The following is a 22,468-nucleotide window of genomic DNA, read 5'->3' as shown; positions in this document are numbered from 1 at the left end:
TTCCACTTACCCGCTCATAATGGCGTCGGCTAAACAACTCTTTCATGTACTTCCATGCTAACCAAAGCCTTTTCCTTTCTTTCTTCCCGTTTTTTGTTACAGGCTGCCAGTTTGTTAGGACGCTCTGCATCCCGCACTCCGAGGTCTGCTACGATGGTGAGTATTAGATAAGAAACCCGGGCACGGCGACACCCAGTTAAGATGGACTTAAGACCCAGATTGCGGTTATCGGTGAGCCGGGGAACAAAGGACGCCAAGTTCGGGGAAATTGAATTTGGCCACGAAGAAATGGGATTAGCAGCATAGTTAAGGGGCGTTGGAGGGCAAGGAGAGGAAGAGAGGAAGAGCTTAGATGTTTCCCCAAAATTTGGGGCATTGGGTATGCTAAGTGACAGCTAACGCTTAGTTCATTAGTTTTCATTCGCAAAAGAGGAAATTTAATATGCCACTGAAGAAACTTTTCGAAGTAATTAAAAATGCAATTCTTAAACAACACTCGTTATTTAAGTGTACAAAATGGGGAGAAAATTTTCGGCTCATGCTATCCCTTCTAATGGTTACTTAAAGTCTCATGGAGATTAGGCCCGAGCCTGGCTTTTATCGCTTCGAGCACAAAAAAGGCTTTCACTGTCGATTTCCGCTGCCATTACCCACAAATGTTGCCAAAATGCATCTCCAGACAAAAATGCCCATTTGTGGGTCAAAGGCAAAACTCAGCCGGAGAAGGCGAACTCTGACCCAGGGCATATTATTCGTATTTGCAGAGCTCTTCAATGCCGGGTCAGAGTTCACACAAAACGACACCAAAACAAAGTGTGTGAAAACTGGTGAAGACTGGGACATCCAGATGGAGGGATGCAGGGATGCAGGGATGTGGGGATGTGAGTGCATTATCGAGAACACACTCAATTACTTATGTAAGCACAACGAGGGGTGGAGCAGGAGGGGCTTACAGAACAATTGGAAAGCAGCTGCAGCAGGAAAAACGCTGCGAAAAATGGCGAAAATTGCTGAGAAAATGGTTGACCTCAAAAGGGGGCGGTGCGAGGGGCAGGACACATATGCACTCGCAGTGGCTGCTTCGGTTTCAGTTTCAGTCGCCGCAGTCACGGTTCCGTCCGCATGAGAAAAGCGTTTACATTATGCAAATTACGCCAAAGACGAGCCGCAAGGATATGCATTTAAATGGTCGTAAATCACAATGAAAACAAAAGGTGCTGATGGCAGGATTCCGGGCCACAGGGAGCGGGAACGGACAACTATTGCAAGGCGAGCTCCATTAATGCAGTTGCATGCCCTATTAATATCTGAACTGATGATGACAATGGCTTCACTGCACGTGGAAGAACGCGAATTTCGGGAATTGAGTGCAGGATCAGATAAAGATAGCATATAGTTACTTCAAAGTTACAAGCTTTTATTTAATTTGTAAGTCGGGTGCTTAAAGTGCACATAATAAGTTCGCTTAAGTTGTTCAGTTGGAACATCTGTTGGCTGCAAAGTTTCGGAACGGCATGAAAAGTTGAAAGCAAATTTGGCTTAAGTTGTAAGTCGAAAGTACTAGATGGGTTGCCTTAAGCTCAACACAAGGATACTACTGTGAGTTAGCTCCACTAACCCTTTCGACTGCCTTCAAATTACAGACAACATTTTCGGCAAGTGCATCCCAACCACCGGTGTCGACGTTGAGGACATTGAGAAGTAAGTATCCTGATTAAGTTAATGTTAAAGAACGCCTTTCTAACACATCCCGCATTCCACACTCCACAGGACACCACTCACTGAGGACCAGTCCCGTGTGCTGGCCACCATGCTGGAGGAACTCCAGGGCGCCGGCCTAGGATGGGACCATCCGTACGTTCAGTGCCGCATCCAGGGGTCACTTTTCTCGCTCCAGCGACAACAACAGCTTCCGCCGAATCTCTGCGCGAACTTGGCGCCGACTCCTCCGGAGTTCGGGGATCCGGCGAGTGCATTGGCCTACGTGCGCTTCACTCCGCCGGAACCGGAAGCCGAACTAGATTACTACGAACAGCCCGGTGGTCCGGCGCAATTCTACCCGGCGTTGCGGAAGAAGCAGGTGCGAGAAAGCGATGCGGACGATCTGTACCTCAACAGGATGCTTCAGGATCGCCGTCGGCTGAGGCATGATCCCTCGGAACTGGAGCACTTTGGCAAGATGGACGCACACGGGCAGAATACTCAGCTGGACTCGCCGAGCATCATGGACGCCTTCCTGGACACCGAGCGGCAGAGGATCGAGCGCGAGCAGCAGTTGGCGGCGGCCGAGCAGGATGCCGATCGCCGGGCGGAGCAGAACCGGCTGGAACTGTACCAGATTCTGGCCGCCTCCGAGCCTGATCCGCAGCCTTACCAGAGGAAGCCGGCGGCACAGCCGAATGCTATGGACCAACTGGAGGCCATTGTGGAGCAGCAGCAGCAGCGCGAGCTGAAGGAGCAGCAGGAGCAGGCCAAGGCACCGGTCTACGTGCCTCCCGAGGAGGTGAACGAGTCGAGCGAGCTGTACTTCCCGGACAACTTTGCCCCATTCAAGAGAGCAAGGGGTCGCTCCAGGGGGGGATTGGCCGAGGAGGTGGAGGACGAACAGCCGAAGCGCTCCTTCTTCCGTGAACTGGCCGGCGAACAGGGACTGGTGCAGGAACCGCCATTAAGATTCAGACATGCGGAAACCGAAGTGGATGCCACTCCCGAGCTGGTCAAACGCCGTCCTGCGTCCTTCAAGCAGCTGGATCCCTACGATGTGGGCCTGCAGCAGCAGGAAATGGCCTTCGAGTCGGGGCTGCTGAGGAACTCGCTAACGCCTCTCGAAGAAGAGGCTATGCTGGCCTCCAACAGTTTCCCCCGGCAGGCGAAGAGCCAGCGGGTCTACACCGAAGGTGGGCTGCTCCTGATGCCCCAAGATGAACAGGATACCGATGGAATGCAGGCCGATGAGCCGGAGAACGTAAAGCAGTCGCTGCTGGCCAACATGTTGGGATTCGCCCGCCACGAACGCCTGGATGTGAAGAAACCCGGACCGCTGCTAGGACCTCCGTCCTTGGGCTCCGCCGAGCTCAGCAATCAGCTGGAGACGGAGAAGGCGCGCAAGCAGGAGGGCCATGGCAACAAGGAGGTCCTGCCCGCCCACATCAAGGGCAATGCCGAGGACGATGCCCACAAGAAGAAGAAGGTCATGAAGCAACAGCACTCGGCCGAGGATCATGCGCCGCACACCGTAGATACTGAATATGTGCATGTGTTCGTCAAGAACCCGTGAGTCCTGCTAAATATCCTTAAACTATAAAATACTAATCAGCTTATCACTTGACGTGTAGAATCGACAGTTGGAACGATGGGCAGCGCATCATGAAGGAGCTGGAGCAAATACTACACATGCAGGGATACTTTTCTTATTTAACGTGAGTACCTAAGACGATTGCGACCCTTACCCGTATAACCCACTGAATCCCCACTAGCGTTCAACAACACGAAGTCAGCTTCCGGGTGAACTCAAACAACCCCGAGCGCAAAACCGCCGGCGATGTGGCACGGACCATCAACGAGAACCGCGGCGTGAAGAACAACATCCAGCGACGCGTCGGGTTCTACGTGCTGCACGCCGGGGTGGGTGATGTGATCAAGGACCTGCAGGACCCCAGTGTCTCGTCCTCTCGGATCGAGCTGGCCGAGCAGGGTCCCGACGTCACCCACATCATGGCCTACATGTTCGCTGGTGCCGGAGCTGCCGCCGTGATAGTGATCTTCGTCACCCTGATCCTAATCAAGCGGCACGACCGGAAGCGGGACAAGCTCGGCGGTCTGCAGTCGGGCATTGCGGGAGCGGAGACCTGCAGCAAGGACTACCAGGAACTGTGCCGAGCCAGAATGGCTGGCAAAGCGGGCGGCGGTGGCAATTCGACCGGCGGAGCTGCCGGCGGTGGGTCAAACGAACCGGCGCCGAGCGGACGGATTACATCGCTGAGTAAGGAGAACGAAGGTCGCCCGCCATCCTCGCGGTCCAGCACATCTTCCTGGAGCGAGGAGCCAGCACTGACGAACATGGACATCTCAACCGGGCACATGGTTCTGGTAAGTCATATCATCAACATCACGAGTTGAACCAATAATTCATTCCAATCTACATACATAGTCTTACATGGAGGATCACTTGCGCAACAAGGGACGCTTGCAGCGGGAATGGGAGGCCCTGTGCCGCTATGAGGCGGAACCCAGTGCTCGGGAGGCTGCCTCCCAGCCGCAATGTGCGGGTCTCAACAGACCCGGAGCTCCCCTGCCATACGACCACTCGCGCGTAGTGCTGAACCACCTGGCCAACGCCGAAGGACTCGACTATGTGAACGCATCAACGATTGTAAGTGCGCTTCCTGAAATTGGTTCTGCTCCTGACTTATCCATGATACTCTCCCCTCAGACCGATCACGATCCACGTGCGCCCGCCTATGTGGCCGCCCAGGGTCCACTTCCATCGACCTTGGCCCACTTTTGGCAGATGATCTGGGAGCAGGGAGCCGTCGTCATCGTGGCCCTCTGCCGCCTGCAGGAGAACGGGGAGGTGGCCTGTGCGCGCTATTGGCCGGAAGAAGGTGCCGAGGTGTATCACATCTATGAGGTAGAAATATTTCATGATTTTGTTGCTTAACTGGATAAGTTATAATATTATTTCCCAGGTTCACCTTGTTAGTGAACACATTTGGTGTGACGACTACCTCGTACGTTCTTTCTACCTGAAGAACCTGCGCACCAGCGAGACCAGAACGGTCACCCAGTTCCACTTCCTCTCCTGGCCGCACATGGGTGTGCCTGCCCAGGCGAAGGCACTGCTGGACTTCAGGAGGTAGGGTCGTTGCTAAAAATAAATATAAAAAGAAAAGATATGCATTCTCTATTTTATTTAACCTGCAGGAAAGTGAACAAGTCCTACCGGGGACGTCGCTCCTGCCCCATTGTGGTGCACGGAAGCGCCGGAGCCGGCAGGACGGGCGCCTACATCCTGCTGGACCTGGTGCTCGAGCGGATGAACAAGGGAGCGCGGGAGATCGACATCGCCGCCACCTTGGAGCACCTGCGTGACCAGCGGGCAGGCGTGGTGGCCACACGGCAACAGTTCGAGTTCGTGCTGATGGCTGTGGCCGAGGAGGTGCACGCCATCCTGAAGGCTCTGCCGGCGAACACCTCCGGCGAGAAGCGGGAGCTGGACAAGGATCCCGTGGTGGGCGGCGGCACCGGTGGCTCCAACAGCACCACCACCAAGGAGCCTCTGAAGGAGGACAAGGCGCAGGAGGCGGCCGAGGAGGAGGCGCCCACCAGCAGTTCCAAGGCAGCCGCAGCGGCCAAGAAGGAGAAGGAGAAGGATAAGGAGGAGAAGCAGGCGAAGGATCAGGCCAAGGTCGCCGAGCCGAGGACGCCAGCCAAACCGGCGAAGCAGGCGAAGAAGTAAGCCAATCCGATCCAGGATCGGGTTGAAGGTTAAGCCTCAGGTTAATGATTGTTGCAGCGTTTCGGGGGTCTTTTCAGTTCGTATAGTTAGTAATGAATTGAGTTCGCATTCGACTTTGATTTGGCGTGAGCACTTGGAAGGTTCGAAAAAGGCTTCACGAGATTGTCAGTAGGAGGACACTTTATCTTCGGTTATCTACACCGCGCCGAGGAGCACAACGACCGCCGGGATGGGCATCCCCCGGACGTGCCACGCTGCCCCGGTCTGCACCAGCCCGTGAGACCCGGGGTGCGTCCACGTGGGCGGATTCCCGAGCGGCGGAGCTGTGCGGCGCAAGCAACTATAGAAACGCACGATATATATAAATATAGCATATTTGAGTGTTAAAGGAAATACAAGAATATTTACAGCCAGGCCATAGCTTACAACCTAAATTATATTATTATATACATGTCTAGGTGTTAAGCATTGGATTCAATTATGAGGCATTTTACTTACTCGTACATTACTCGATATCGATGTTGGCATTAAACTTAAACTCTAATCGATGTGCTTGAAAACCAGCAAACGAACGACAACAATCGCTGAACGGTATACATATGCCAAGCCAGACAGAACTAGAACACGAAATACACTGAGAAAAACGAAACTGGACTTCACGCCCACACTGAACCACTCACATACCCAGATACATATACAAGACACACATATACATACATATACAAGAAATGAAGATTGCAAAATTTGTACCTAACAAAGTTCTATTTACAACATGAAACGAGAGCGTTTGGTGAGGAGCAACCTATTGATGTGTATGACAATTAATTATACAAGGATATAATCACACTTAACAAATATATTTGTATACAAAACATATACTATTCATATACAATATGGTGAATGTCATTATTATCTATCTAACCAGCATGGGCTCGATCTCGAAGCGGATCGGGCCGTGTTTTACCAGACCATATGTATGTGTGCGCGAAGTCAAGAAATTGTTCAGTTATCAATCGTAACAAACGTACACTTTTTACCCTTCGCAGTTGATTATATCATAACTAATATATTATTATATACGTATATTATCGAAGTAAGTACATTTATGTCAGAGGAACGGCACCGAAGCTCCAGCATCTGCCGGCCAGTCCGGTCCCCGGCCATCGATTCACGAGGTCGTCGGGGTGCGGAGGGGGTTACTGGGGGAGGTTGGAGCTTCGCGTGCCGTTAGAAGTATGTGCCACAAACAAACTGCAGAATATCATCGGAAAACAAAAACAGAAAATCAAAAAAAAAAAAAAAACCTAAGGCCGTGCAACACACCAGAATTGCAGCCTTGGGAAGTTGGAAAGAACATCTCCAGGTCAATCAATAACTATGTCTTTACATTTGGTGACGACCCAGAACGAACAAGGACAAACCGGAAACGAACTATGGAATATGTCAAGATAATCACAGGAACTACACACTCTATACTGCACACTCCACACGAAAGATACAAAGATACACCGACCAGCGATGCGCAAATCAGGAACAGTTACCGATTCAAAGCACCCGACGAGAAAAAATATGCGAAAAACCCAAAAATACAATTGAAATAAGCTCAGATTGAGGAGGACGTAAGTGCAAGTGCTGCAAATTAGCAAAGAAATATTAAAAAAAAATTATCAGATAAATAATACCATACTTAACAGTTTTACGTAGCAGTTGAACTTAAGCATAATGAAAATGAGTTATCGTAGTTCGAGTTATTCCAAGACGACAAAGATAGAATACATTTCAGCTAAACGTAAGCAAAAAGAAAAACGAATATGAAAATATGAAAATATGAAAATTATAATCTCGACGCAAACTGTTAGTTTCTTAGCAATTTTTCTTCGTTGAACACCCAGAACACAAATTACACTACACTACAAGAAAAAGCAAATGAGAAATCAATATTACAATAACTGTGGCAAGTCCCAACAACAACTGGGGGCTTGCGAAAATGAGAAAAATTATTAACGTGGTAGAAAAAAGAAATAACAAATATGAGAATAGTTAAACTTAATTGTTTTAGAGCAAAATATTTAGTAGTGAGTTTTTCGATTGATTTTCGAGTACTTGAAGCAACGTTTTTCAAAGTTATTAAGATACATACGAATACAACTACGACAATTTCAATTCAAATGTTCTTCGACGAAACAAATTAAATAAGTGTACTAACAAGCAACGTAAATGTATCGTATTATAGTCAATCGCATATAAAGGCAATTATTGATGTATATTTCGACATAACCATAATCATAACGTGTTAATGATAATCGAGGAAGAAACAACAACCATGCGTAGAAAATTGAAGGAACTTACATATAAACTACTTATTATATAACAAAGCATAAATGTCTAACGGACTTTCCATTCAAGATTATAATATATATATATGTAAAATCGTACCTATTGCGTGTAAAAGTATGCCCAGTATGCGAAAGGGTAGCTACACACAACTAAAGCATTTCATCATTTCCCCAATCTATTTTCATTGATGGTGTAACATAGATATACAAAACAACCAACTAAGCGAAACCTAATTTATTATTTATAAGGCAAAGAGAAGCAGAAGAATAAATTGAAACCAGGACAGCAGAAGCTGACAGATCCCACGAAAGCTGGGCCATTCGAGTCCACTGCCATCTGGCCCACCCTTGACCTTCGACCTTCAGTGGGGCAGACCAGGATGTTGCCACTGCACTCGGATCAGAACAGACCAGACTATCAGATGATCATGATCATGATGATCACAGGATGAGCAGGTGGAGAGAACGACCTACCATAGACCAACCGACTGACGCCACGAACCCAGAACGAGGCATACAAAATGGTTTGAGTTCCTAAAGAAACATAACCCGACCAGCAACAACGGACGGACCCCAGAGACCCGAGAACTGGCTGTATATACGCACATCTATCTCCGGACTAGCAGCTAATCCCGACCAGAAACAGAAACAGATAAAAACGCTGAAACTGAAACAGATACTGAAAACCAAAACTGACCGATCGGACAGAACTTAGCATTAGGCCTACACAATGAGATTCACGACGATCGAGTGCGGCAACTTCGGGATCTGTTTCCTCCAAGGTGAAGGGTCAGGTGGCTGGGTCAGATGGGCGGAGGAGCAGAGGAGGAGTCCACGACATGTGACTGGACAAACGCGTACAAAGTTATCGGAGAGGCAACCAAACTTGAATCCAATGAACGCACTGTTTTCTTTCAAGAGGATTCAGTTTGGTGGCCGCGGATGATAATATACAAATACAAATAAATACAAAAACGCAAATCAGGCGCCAAAAACGTGGGAAATATTTGAGGCATTCAATTAACTATCGAGTAAGCAAATCAATAAATAATACGAGCAGGCTTTCATACATTTTTGGAAACCCAAAACCAATATGAGATCTGATTGATTAAACGAGGCATTTAGCGATAAGTGAAACATTTAACAATATCGATGTGAATACATATGCTGCATTCAAAATATATATATCCATTTAGCCACTTGGCAAAGATTTGTGTTATTAAGCAAGATGAAAAAAGACGAAAAAACCAATGAGAAATCCAAAATCCAAAAAAAAGGTAAAAACCAGCAAAAAATTATGCTGGCTGAGGCCACTAATATCTAAATGTACTAAACTGATAAATCAAAAGGGAACTTAAATGATTACTGAAAATAAATCAAGCAAGTAAATACACCGAACACCGACACTCGAAGAAAGAACATGGAGCATACCTATTAAAGGTTTTTTGTGCAAAACTAATTAACCTACGCAATTTAAGTGTTTTAAACATACGAGTAACATAAACATGCTACAATTATTTATGAGAATTATATAGCAACGTGTATACCTACATATATATGCATATATATAAATGTTATTAATCAATTTGAATTTATTGAGAACGAAGAGGATATGCATACCTATATCTTAATGTATCGCGCCATTGTGTAATATGCGCTACAGATTCAAGTTTAAATCACAAACATATTATCTTCTGCTGCATGTGTAAATTATATAAATGTAAATTAAACGATACCAAACCGAAAAAGCGAACAATTTTCGATGATAAACAGCAAGCAGAGCAGAATAAGGAGTAAACGATGTAGAACCGGTAACAAAGCGACTACTATTATAATACAAACCAAAAAATAATAAAGAGACCCTTAAACAAACGAAGTCCCACCCACAGTACCAGCAGAAGTCCATTAGCCAAACAAGCCCATGTCGAGCGTAGTACCCAACCTATCGAACCCATCGAAGGCACTCAGTACCTTTGCTTCCCCCGATCCCCACACCCAGTGTTTACTGTATCTGTACGTGTCTAGGCTACGAGTAACCAGAGCTTTGGCTGCGAATCAGCCGGACTAGCATATCTGTCAATAGAACCCATCTTGTGCCGCAAGTTGGCTCTGAACATCACTGTAATGAAACACCAATCACAACTAACTACCGAACAGTCTTCGAAGGTACTGTAACTTACAATAATCTGTAGAGTTGCTTATCGAATAATAAGTAGAAGCTTGTCTAACCATAGAACCATAGAACCTAGAAAACTTGGCACGCTTTCCCGCTCAATACAATGGACACGCATGTTTTCATTTAGTCCACACCTCCTAGCTTCTTTATTATTTGTTAATAATTTTTATAGTTGCATGGCTCCCACCACACCAACAAGTCCGGCGGAAATAACTTTCAGCAAATGGTTGTTACTAGATTATACTATAGCTTACAAATGAAATTTATCAGTGCAAGCGGTTTTTTGCTAAAAGCACTAGGTAAGCGTTTCCAATGCAACCAACAAAAAGTAAGTAAGTCGGGTCATGCAAAAAATAAGCAAATTAATCGGGTTTTTTTGCACTGCACTCTTGTTTAGACCTTAAAAAAAAAAAATAAGTGCACTGGGAGACGGATTGCTAGACTCAGCTACTTTTAAGCTGGCTGCCGTTTCTAGTTAAGTAAACATGAATCGATCACAAACAAACACACTAATTGTTACACGAATCGAAATACAAGAAGCTTGTTCAAAACCCCAGAGACAATTGAACGTAAACTAAATTTAAAGTGTGCTAGCTGTTTTACATACACTTAACTCAACAAATAGTTGATCCTACTAAGGAATCTAGTTGAATCTACTTTTCAGTGTCTATGGAATAATCACAATTGAATCACACTTAAAATATAGAAAAAGCGTATTTAACCGAAAGCAAGTGAAAAACATGCTGATTGTTTTTTCAACGAATTTGCTCAATTGCAACTTACTGCACTGAAAAAAAAATGTTCCGTCTCATTAGGATCTTGGCTTTATAGCTGCCGAACCTATTATCCACTTCTCGATCTCACCAGAGACTTGGTTTTTCAGAAAGCCACCACCCAATTGTTTCGTCTCACCAAAGAGACCTGGCTTCTAAGCCAAAAGCAAAATATCTACCGAAATAACCACACAGTTAAGCCACACTTGAAATGTGCAATATTATATACTACTCAAATGTTTATTCTATGTGTGTAAAGCAAGCATTAAAAACGAACAAAAAAATTAGAAAGCGACAAGCCACGATGGTTTTATTGGTGTACTGCGTGGAGTGCAATCTAGTCTAGGCACCAGAACCGACAGTCCCGACCTAGACTAACATCACCAACACACCCATTTCCCCATGCAGACAGTCGTCATTAGAAGCACTATTCGGCACTGCTAGTATCTTGCGCCCGAATTCCACCCCTTTCGCGACTCTCTCCCCTTCTTGCAGCGATGACGACCCGGACCGCCGAATCCGTCCCAGAACAATGGCCAGCGAATAGAACATATACCGGCATATATAATCGGGTCACAGCCAATTTTATACGCCGCCAGCTGCGGCAGAGCAGCGACGCGACGCCTCGAAAAAAGGTGGTTCGGTTTGGTGGTGCGTGTATATGGATGGTACGGTGTGGAATGGTGTGCCATGGCATGGTATATATGGTGGCTCTTGCGCCGCGTTTTCGATTTCATTCACTTTTTGGCACACCACATCATCGCCGGCTGTCGACGTTGCTGCTCGCCTGGTAGAAATGTCGGAACATTTCTTTGAAATGCCGCACCGAAAGGGAAAAAATGAAAAGAGGCCGCCGTGGCAGCGCTTTGATGATTTCCCGCTTGTGCCGCCTCTACCACTGGAAGCACTGGTACCACCACTGCCACTTCCACATCCACTTCCTCCGCTCTGATGATGATGTTTGCCGGTGTTTGGCCATGGCGGGCATATCAATTTAGGGGAGTGGCATGCGTGACGCTTAAGCGAACGAGATTATAGACTCCTATCCTCGGCCGATCCCGATCGCAAGTTCCCAAACCACTTCCCTACCGTTTTTGTTGTTTGCCGTTTGTTCTTCGGCTGGCCCGGTCAAAGGCGGCGTCTCCTTTGTTGTCGCTCCCAGCGCAATTGGGCGTTACCTAACAGTACCAGGAGCAGCAGCAGGAGCAGGCGCAGGAGAAGGCGCAGGAGCAGGCGAGGCGAGCCAGCAGGAGTCGGGGTCACCACAGAGCGCAGAGCGTAACCACAGAGGGGGAATCGCCGGTTGTTTGGCTTGCAGCCGTTGGTTTTAATGAAAACAACAATCTAAGAGCCATTACGTGGACCGCCCTGTCCTGGCCCCAGGGAAATGTGCAGCCTTAACCCATCGTAGACCTTCGATACGAAACAAAACCTTGCTTACAGAGTAGTAGTACTTAAGGATTAATTTATTTGTGTTATTTGTATTCTGTTGGTAATGGGTTAAAGCCTTCCAATGTTGGTCATTTATCACTTACCGACTTTTACTCCAACCAAAGGTGAAAAAATTAGGTTCGAATGGACTATGCGTAACGTAATAAAATTTTAATGTACGTATATAATGATAATAAATCATTTGTGCAAAAAACAATTTGTTTTAAACGTTGCATGTTATATTTCATAAAAACACAATAACGCAGGTCAGTGTACATGGGTAAATGTAAATTACACATGTAGATTTCAATGGTTTATGTATTAGCTAAGACGACACCTATTGAGAAATTTTATAGCTGTTCGGTACTTTTTTTTATTGCACTTTCTTAGAAGTCGCGATGGCAGCGCTCCACATCCCCAGACATTAGGATGGCAGCCCCCAACATGTGTAAAAATCAGGATGGTAGCTCCTGACTTCCTCAGAATTCGGGATGGCAACATTGGTAATAAGAAGTAAGTACATTCGTTTGCCGAAAAACTTTATTTTCAAAATGGGTTTGCTTTATATATTCATTTGATGAAGCAATGTAAGTTAATTGTAATGGATCCTTATTTGTATGACTTATATATTAACGCAAGCGTCGAAGGCATGAATTTAATTTACATCAAGTAAATATTCACGAATTTGCTGGCCAAATTAAAACATTACTTGTTAAACGGTCAACCAGCCTTCTATTTCTAGCATTAATATTGCACTGGCATTTGACATCTGTTACTTTGGGCATTCCTGCCGCCCAAATCAGCCCCCAATTGGGAAGGGAGGAGGATCGAATGTCAGATTGGTCGATTGGAATGGGAAAATGGAATGGCAGTCGCAATGTCACCGGTCAAACGGAGTGATTTTTATTGGCTTGTTGCTTTTTCGATCCACTGATAAATTGTTAATGTCCCCGCACACAGCGAACACAGATGCAGGTCTAGCATGCCATAGAAACACACACAAGTCCTGGTAAAATGCAAACGTTGCAAATTTATTATTTATGTGCCGCTAAGCTTTGTGCGCATAGAAGCGGAGTGAGGGGAGGGAAGGGGCACAGGGATCCAGGACCAACATTCCGCGACAATTTCGGCGCTGCAGATGCGCCAAAACAGAAAAAAGATATAAGCACTCCGAAAAAATATAGGCATTCACGGTACACAATATAAAATCAATAAATAATTTTAAATTATTTTTTAAAAAGGCTTTCCTATGATCTGCAATAACGCCATTTAGGAATTTACTACAATATCCTATTAAGATCATAGTTTTTAAAATACTTAGCAGTTTTTCCAGTGCAGTCCCGCAGGAAAACGATATTATTTTGGGACAAGAGCTTCGACGCGCCGTATAAAATTGCATTTTATGTGTGTGCATAGAAAATTTGTCCAATTTTATGGCAGGGGGAGGCGACCCAGCGGAAGTTTCAATAAATCAAACAAATCATTTGGCTGTATTTCGGGGCAGTGGTGTGGGAGGGGGCGGGGCCTGAGGACAGAGGCGTTTACTGCCGTGCGCCCGTCGATTAATGTCCGCTGCCAAATCGAGGAGCCCAACGAGGGGCAAAGTGCAGTTCGCACTTTAATTAATTAGACATTCATTTGCAGCATTCCCCGAGGCCTCCATATCGGGCTCCCCACCCCGCCGTCGTTTCAGTCGTTATCCCTGGCCTGGTGTGTCTCCGTTTCCCGATTTGTAATGTGGCAGCGGCACTCGCTTCCCATCGGCACCAAATTGCAGGGGGACGCAAAGGTGGCAGGTGGCATTATGCTTCGCAGGCGTAATAAATTAGCACAAACATGTCACCAAAATGGCACCACGCCCACCAGCTGCCCCCGGAGGCGCTGGCGAGTGACCCACTCTAAAATGCCGTCAATGCAGTTCGCATGCCAATGCAGAAGGTACACTTGAAAAAATATGCCTATCTTTTATTTACATATACATATGTATATCCATTGTATCATATATCCATAAGCATTGATTTCTTTGCAAGAATCCCAACCAACTACGTTCATAGTAGACTTTTCCTCTGCAAATTACTAAGTAATCATAATATATCTAGTTAGTCTGTGAATATGCGGTGGTTTTCTATCGGTGCATCCCCATCCGCATCAGTCGCATCCATTGCGCTGCTGTCCAGCAGGCGGAATAGCACGTCTGGGATTTGGCCTGGGATTTGCGCACAATGTGTTTAGTGGCAGCAACACCAGTTCTCCGGTTCCAGGCTGCGGCACCTGGAGGAGGAGCCACTCCATCGCCGACGAGGACAACTAAATCAAATGGATCGCATGCAATGCATATCCGAGCAATGGACAGATGCTCCTGTTGCTCGGGGACTAATGTATTAATTGCAAATGCAACTTTAAACATCGGCATGGCGTTGGCTCAGGAACTTCGTATTTAATTCATTGGCTTTTAAAATACACAGCTATTGAATGAGCTTCACAGCAACACTTTTAAATATCTTCAATAGATTGCTCTGTAGGTTTGCTTCCATCATCTTATGACTGAATCTTCGAACAAAAAGTGTGGCTTTATTGGATGCTTAGGAGCGGTTGTGGTGGTTCTTCTTGGAACATCCGGATGATCAGCGCTGGAAATGTTTGTTCGTCTCTTTGCTCTGCTTTCTCCTCAGAGATGCAGCTTGCGTTCAAGTTTTCCCCTGCCCCCTTCGACTCTTCGCTGCATTCGGGATTTATGGGTTTTATTGTGTGATTTATGCATCGTTCGCCGAAAGTCCGAGTGGCGGAATGGCCATTCGACTCCGGAGCACGCAACTTGGAAAGCGGAAGGCGCGGAGGAGATTTTTACGCCGGAAATGCGCCCATCGACTGCGTGTTAAGTCTCGCACACACTCGCACGCACTGGCCATGGTCATGGTGTGAGTGTGTGAGTGTGAGTGCGCGGGGAGGGTGCTTTTCCAGGGGGGGGATGGGGCAAGTTTTTTATGGCCGTCAGCTTTTATTGCCGGCCAGTGCAAGCGAGGAGGCCGCTTGTACTTTACTTATTTAATTTCTCAGCTCCGACCACGTCCGTGTCCATGTCGCGGGGTGTTTGGCCAGGACGGAGGAGGCAGGACCCAGCCCGGTAATTGACAGCGGAAGGAGCACGTGTGAGGTCATTGATATGGCGCTCTGGCCCGCTAATGTGTCTGCGAGCCCCGACCCCGTCGAAAGCACAATGGCAGTGCCAGGGGGACGAGAACGTGCCATAAATCCCAATCACAAGGTGGCACTCACTGCCCTTTCAGTCGGCAGTCGGGCACATTACGCATACGCCCCGTTTGCAGTTCACAGATCACAATTGCGCTTGCAGCACAGATGTTAGCTGCTTTCGGAGTTGGTAGCTTTAATCTATCATTATAAATTTGATATCATATATGCATATGTAGAACTCGAACAGGTTCGCAGAAGTATCAAATTCATGCATGGCAAAGAACTGCTCGTCTGTGAAAATCGATCCAGGTGCATGTATGTGGGGGCGAAACTCAATACACTTGACCCCCGTCAGCGGCCTAGCGGCTCTTTATTGCCTCCAACTTTGAGTTTAAACCCAGAAATAAAAGAAATTTATTGCACTTTTGCAATTATTGCAAAGCAAAGCAATAACCGCAGTCCCATGTGCTTGACATTGCCTCCGGCCAGCGCTTCACGCCTCGCTAACTTGTCGGCCCGCCTCTCTGGGCCTCGGGCCCTCCTGAAATTCCACTTTTATTGTGCTCGACACTTAACTTTATTAATTTTCCAACCAATGACGATTGCGGGGTGCGTATGGCGTATGGCGTACGGAATACGGCGCATGGCTTATGGCGGAGCCGTGCTTTAGTAATCCATTACCGCAGGTGCCGTAAAAATGCTTAGTTTACGATTTGCGATTAACGCGAAACAAGTGCGCCATAAAACACGGAGTCACAGTCACATTCTCAGTCCCGCCGAACTCCCTCTTCGATGCGCGGGCTGGCATCTGGCCATTATTCGATTAATTTCAATGAAACGAATCGAAATTTTAACAGCCAGACAGACACACACAGTTGACACACAGTCTGCAGCCGGGCGGACATAAAAGTCCCTGCAGCGCCAGGCGATTCCCGCTCCAAAAGTGACACTAAATCTCGTGGAGCTTCCCTAATTAAAACTTGCGACTCGTGAGTCAACTTTTACGAGTCCGCTCAGGTTGGGCCGCCTCCAGGGAATCCTCCTCGTCGCCGACCAGAATTAGGCTGACAAATTATGCAAAAAGCATAAGTGCAAAAAGCGGCCCACTTAATCACTCAACTTCCGCTTCCTGGGCCATCGTTTCCCTGCGAGGAGGCGTCAGCCAAAAGAAATTAAAGTGAAGTATGCCCAAAAACTTTGGCTGCCTTTCAAATGGCCCTCGCCGTCTACACTCCAGTTGCTCCACCGGATGGCGGCCAAAACTAGACGACATCCTTGAATGGCTGCTTCGAAAGCACATAAATTTTAATAATTTATCCCATATTATTCCACTTAAGTCGTTTAGATTTTCATAATAAATTAATAACGACAAGCGCTGTGACCTTGCCCGGAACCTGAAACTCCCTTCCGAGTTACACAGGCAGAGAAACTTTCCACTTCGTGCGCTATGATCCAGCTTGAAATGGGTATTCTTCAAACGATCCAAATTGTATATTTCTCAGTGCACTCGAGGGTCCATTTCTAGGCCCATTTGAGTCGCTGGGCGGCGGCCACATCAATTGGCAAAGCACAAAGTTCCAGGACTCCGCAGAGGCGGGGCGACTATTAAAATGCCATGGCAACGGAGGAGGCCAGACAACAGAAATGATGCCGATGATGAGCCGGGCCTTGTCGCAGGATAACCTGGAATCGTGGCAACCACTGGGCCACCGGATGTACCCATCGCCCCTCGGCCCACTTCTATGACCACGTGCGTCGGGCGATGTTCGTGGCTTATTTATACGCTTAATTTGCGCCACAATTTTATTTACAAACTGTTGTTGGGCCCCAGCAGCCAGCGAGCGGCAAGGCCAAAGTTGTCTGCGGTCTTGGTCTCTGGGCTCTTGGCTCGGCTGAGATTTGCGGCATTTCGGTTTATGAGACAAAGGCGAAAATTTATTGTTGCGAGGGGGTTGGCTCCGGAATTTATAGGATTCCTCCTCCCCAGCGACCCCAGCAGTCTGCTCGAGTGGCTCCAGCCTGAAGGTGCAACGCCTCGTTGATTAGCCGCCAGATTACTTTCTTGAAAGAAATCGATGGGCTGCACCATCAACATTCGTCAAATCCGGCCTCCACTTGGGTCTTGGGTAATCATTTACGAATATATTAATTAACTAGGTGTAGAAATTGTATCCTATAACTTTAAATTGCTTAAGCCGAGCTTTCAGCCTTAATTTGCACTCTGTCATCATTTTTTCCGATACAATTGTAACCCTCTCTTTTTTCCTGATGTCTACCCATCACTGCTGTTTATCAAATTCCGCCTGATACGAGACGAGAGTCCAATTGAGGAGCTAGGAAAACACACTCGGCAATCACGAAACGTTTTATTATAAAAGATGTGTGGCCCACTTGAATGGGTTCGACCTGGGTTCCACTCCCCCCGCACATTTACAACATTTATCTGGCTGCCTTCGGCTCGGAGTTGACTCAAGCGGTCAACTGGCTGCTTGACATGCCTCCATGCGAGTCTTCCGCCCAACTGCTGTTTTTCCAGGGGGTTAAAGCCAAAGCCATCGAAGCTGTCATTATAGATTTGCTATGATGGAAGGCCAGAACAAAAGTTGTTGATGTGCGTCGGCCTGGTTTTGTCTGTTCGGATGCCCAGATCCTCAGATGCTCTTGCTCCGATGCTCCGATGGCTGAGGAATACAATTTACCTTCTGCCAGCTGGACACGAAACCAGAGCGCTCGGTTCAGGTATGTGTGTGGTTTGTGCCACCCCACCTGACATCCTGCCATCCGCTCTATGGGGCACTAAATATTGTGGTTGCCAGTGTCTTCCCCTTTTCATTACGTGCTCTCCTCGTGTGTGTTCATTTGGCCCCTCTTAAATTTGAATGGCTGCAAGTTGCCTGGCATGTTGCTCTGTGTGTCCCCATCTCGGTATCTGTATCTTCGGCAACGCATCTGCATGTGCGAGCATCTGTGTGCCTGGCTCCAAGTACCATTGAATTGATTGATGTTTGATGCACTCAACCACAACGATATGCAGCAAACCGCATCGCTGCTGCGGCAGCTCCCAGCTCCGCCCGCCCCCTGCAAAACCCGTCCCTTGTCACTGCGCATTTGAGTTGCATACTTTTTGGAGTGCCCCTTGCTGACGGCCGTACAGATAAAGAAATCGTACCCATCTTCCAGATGCCTAAGTCATATCACACAGATAGCACACGATCTCGCAGGCTTCAAGGGGAAGACGTGCCCCTTTTTTTCCACTGTACAGTTGCGTTCTGCCCGCAAATGCGAAAGCAAATGAATTTTCAAGTTGCCCGCCGCCGAAGATGAGCACATGAGTTGCACAACTACCAGCATGGTGCCCCTGCCCCATACTCCGAGTGCAGGAGTGCAGTAATCTGACCGCACATAAATTCTCGCTCAGCTTCCTATACACATTCGCACATAATTCTTTATATTGCGCAGAGGGGATGAGCGAAATTGGGGATGTTCCGAGCTGTATCGAATAATAAATGTGCAAAAACGTTTTGATTTACACCACGACTACGCTTTTTTAATCATATTTAAATAAATTAAACATTTATTATAGAAATGCAGCCATAAATAAATTGAGTAAACACACGGAAAACCGAGAAAAACAAAGCCTGGCTGGAGCAGCCGTATAGCTAGCCCATCCTTTCCACGCTCCGCGCGCAAGTTGTTGGCGATGTGGATGTGGATGTGGATGTGGATGCGGATGCCCAATTGGCCATCAGTGGCCGCTTAGCCGCAGATGCCATGGAATTGAATAGGCGGCAAACAAAACGGCAATGCCGCCACATGCAGAATGCTCTGCAACTGGCCAATTTATCACGGCATGTTCGAACGATTTTTAATCGAGACCCATGTCCTTTAGGGTATTCAAAATGTATCACTATATGCACTGAATCGCGCCTTTTTTTGCGGCTCGGTTTATTTAAATTGCATTTGGTTAAGCATTAAATTGATTTTCATGACTTGTTTACTCAAGGCTTAATCAGGGGACGCCCAAGCCCGCGGCATTTGCATAAATGCCACCATGTTCAAATTAACCGCATTTATCACAAATCGCGAGGAGCGTGCAACAAAAAAGCTGCCGGGCACTCGGCGGCGATGCAACTACCAACTTTGCCGGCAACTTTTTGCCGCCCTTGTGCCCAGTGCAATGTGCACAACTATTTTCGCATTTTGCACTTCCGCTATAAATTCAGGAATTTATGGTGCGTATCACTCGCCCGAATGTTTTACATGCGATTCTTGGCCTGCCCCGCAACAACTCAACTTGCAACTCCACCGAGCAAGAAAGCAGACGTGGAGCACCCTGCAAAAATGGGGCAAGTTCGAAGGGCTTGAGAAAAACAGGTTACATAAGAATAATCTGTAATATATAGTGCATAATGGAATTTTATATACCACATCCTTGATTAAATTTTAGCAAATACACACCCACTTGCATCTTGTATCAAATATTGGGAAACATTTATCCCATGATGATGCTCTGTTGCAAGTTGTAAGCCCCCAGATTTCGAATAGAGCAACTCAAGAGTTATGCGTCTCCGAAAAACTTCATGGAGTCTTGGAGTTTTTGGCCACGAGAAGAGGCAGGAATCGGTAGAAGTGGAGGACGCAGAAAGAGGACTCAGAACCGTCTGCTTTTCGTTGGCCGGATAAAATATGAAAGCCTGACTGGCGGGCTGGCTCCGTTTAATGAGCTCTTCGCAGTTGCCTTCGAAAACAGTGCGAATCCGCAGCCAGGACGCCAGGACCCCAGTTCACCAGTTCACCCGTTCAGCAGTATCCCAGGATTCCAGTTGGGACAAGTTTAAGCCACAGATGGCTTGGCGACGCGTCGCTGCAGCTGACTGCTCCTCAATTCGCTGCCGCATTGCGATTTGCGCTAATTCACGTGTTTCCGCTTGCCCAACTTCGGGTTGCACTGCCCTTCAAAGTCTGGGCCCTCCACTTGCCGGATCCTGCTCCACTCCGGGCCACTCCTTGTCGCCACAACAGTGCACGGCGAGAATCAAATGGGCGTCTAACGAGCTGCAAGATATATATTTCGGGAACCCACATACCTTTTCCCACAGTGCTCAGGGTCCTTCCTCTGGCAGCTTTGTGGCTGGTCAAGGACTCACTTGCAGAGATGCTGCGGCATTCGCTGAAACTGAAGCAGCGGTCGCGGCTTAGCGCTCAGCCACTCCCCTCCTGCACGTGGATCTCCACCTGGGGAAGGTGGAAAAGTTTAGTGCTGTTGCCACGGTTGTGATTTCAGCCAAGTTGCAATGAGTTACGCCATGGCCCCGACTTGCCTGCGGATTGGAGTACGCATTGCAGCAGATGATACTGAAGTTAATTGTTCCAAACATCTCGAACACAATTACAAAAACTTTGTGAATTTGCACTGGCTTCATTCGCAGGACATTTAACGAGCTGTCTCTCGATTTTGAGTAGCGTATCAATAGCTGTCCGAGTTGCAAACTTTCCGGGCAGATCGAATTTGCATCAGCTTGGCTGCGAACGGAAGCTCGTAGCCCAGGAAATCCCATTCAGCCGTCTTCTGCATCACTTCCAACTGCAGCTCCATTTGCTCCTCTGCTCACCCAGCATCATTATTTATCCGAAATTTGCTTACAAGGTGCTTACAATTTTTCCAAATATGCCAGCCAGAACAGACAGAAATAGCCGCACTCCGAGTGTTATTAGTTGGCCAGATGGGGAAGCTGGGGGCCACTATTGACAGCCAATGCATCGATAGCCACTCAGAAAGGAGCCAGGATGCACTGAAAACAATCGTATATAGATATAAGGAACTTTATGTATGAACTTATAGTGAAGTATTGACATAAGAGCTTAAACGATGCTCCTATCAGTTATCAGTTATCAGGTATTGCATGAATTTCATAGTGGAGCTCTACGGACACATTTGCTTTTGCAGTGCACCCAAGCGAGGGCATTTGCATGGCAGCATTTGAATCATATAAAAGAAAAAACGAAAAAAAACACGAATTGCCATCGCCTTTGGCGGACGGAGCAGTATCCATTTGATTTCATTTGCTTGTGGCCTGGCACCTGGATGGCCATCGATTTGAGTGGCGCTCCTCCCCCGGATTCCCTCCGAGTATTTTATTCACCCGCCAAGTGGACGCCACTTTAACGTGGCTTAAAGTCTCCGAGGCATTAGCAATCAGCTCCTGATGAATTGCCGGCGATGCGGGAAATGGCGATACAGCTGCAGCTACGGCTGCGAATACAGATACAGATGCGCAATCGGATGTCGATGCAGCGATATATTGAAATTCCGGCGTGGCAGGAGCTGTCGAACTCTGCGGTCCGGCAGCTGAAGGATGCGCACATCCGCTGGCCGAAAAAAGGAAAGGAAAATAAACAAAATTAACGGCGCCTGCCGCTGCTCCTTTTCCTGCGCCATCGCGCTTTCGGTCCTCGTCCTGGCCGCTTTTGGTCATTAGAAGTGACGGTGCCGCAAAGCCACGCACTGGGCTCCAGGACCAGCTCCCCTCGCTCTCCGCCCATGCGACAGTGAATGGTCAGCGGCCCGTTGTCCCCCGTCGGTCATTTGTCGTGCCTCAGTTTTTGGCCTGAGTTCAATTTTCTGGTCATGCACATTGCAGCCGCTGCTGCAGCCCGTCGAATTTTGTTCATTAGGCACGCACACACATGGCTGCGCCCTTCAGCCCGCCGCTTTAGCCACGCCCCCTGCAGGATGACCTGGCCGTGGCCATAGGGATGGGGATTGGGATTGGGATGGCGACTAGAATTGTTCCGCAGAGAGGCGCACAGCCGGGATCCGCAATGTAATCAACGAAATCGCTCGAATCGCCAGAAATCGGCGTTTTGTCTAGGAGGCAGCGGCAACAATAGAAAAACAACGAGGCAGGCAGCAGATCCGGATCCGGGTCCGAAAACCAGGGCCCGGCCCGTATCCGTATCCGCCTGGAGCAGCACGAGTGCAAAAACATGGGTGGCTAGGTGCGGAGTTGACTCGACACTGGTAATACCCTTGCAAAGTGTGATGCATCAGCACTGCAGTTACAACAAAATAGGATTTATAACCAATCTGAGTACAAGATAG

General features: G+C 47.5%; 1 protein-coding gene across 2 annotated transcripts in view; it reads left to right on the top strand.

The window, feature by feature from the left end:
• Positions 1 to 9,670, top strand: part of LOC117138793 (receptor-type tyrosine-protein phosphatase N2) — a 38,803-nt gene extending 29,133 nt beyond the window's left edge. For both annotated transcript variants that reach the window (XM_033300969.1, XM_033300968.1), the window contains 9 exons: positions 103 to 156; positions 1,644 to 1,701; positions 1,771 to 3,273; positions 3,336 to 3,419; positions 3,477 to 4,089; positions 4,151 to 4,372; positions 4,433 to 4,630; positions 4,689 to 4,855; positions 4,924 to 9,670. In XM_033300969.1, the coding sequence (XP_033156860.1) occupies positions 103 to 156; positions 1,644 to 1,701; positions 1,771 to 3,273; positions 3,336 to 3,419; positions 3,477 to 4,089; positions 4,151 to 4,372; positions 4,433 to 4,630; positions 4,689 to 4,855; positions 4,924 to 5,458 (3,434 nt within the window). In that variant the 3' untranslated portion in view covers positions 5,459 to 9,670. The remainder of the gene's footprint in view (positions 1 to 102; positions 157 to 1,643; positions 1,702 to 1,770; positions 3,274 to 3,335; positions 3,420 to 3,476; positions 4,090 to 4,150; positions 4,373 to 4,432; positions 4,631 to 4,688; positions 4,856 to 4,923) is intronic.
• The last annotated feature ends 12,798 nt before the right edge of the window (positions 9,671 to 22,468 follow it).

The sequence above is a fragment of the Drosophila mauritiana genome, chromosome 2L (genome assembly GCF_004382145.1).
Source record: "Drosophila mauritiana strain mau12 chromosome 2L, ASM438214v1, whole genome shotgun sequence".
NCBI classification, from domain to species: Eukaryota; Metazoa; Arthropoda; class Insecta; order Diptera; family Drosophilidae; genus Drosophila; species Drosophila mauritiana.
This window is presented reverse-complemented; position numbering and strand designations above follow the sequence as displayed.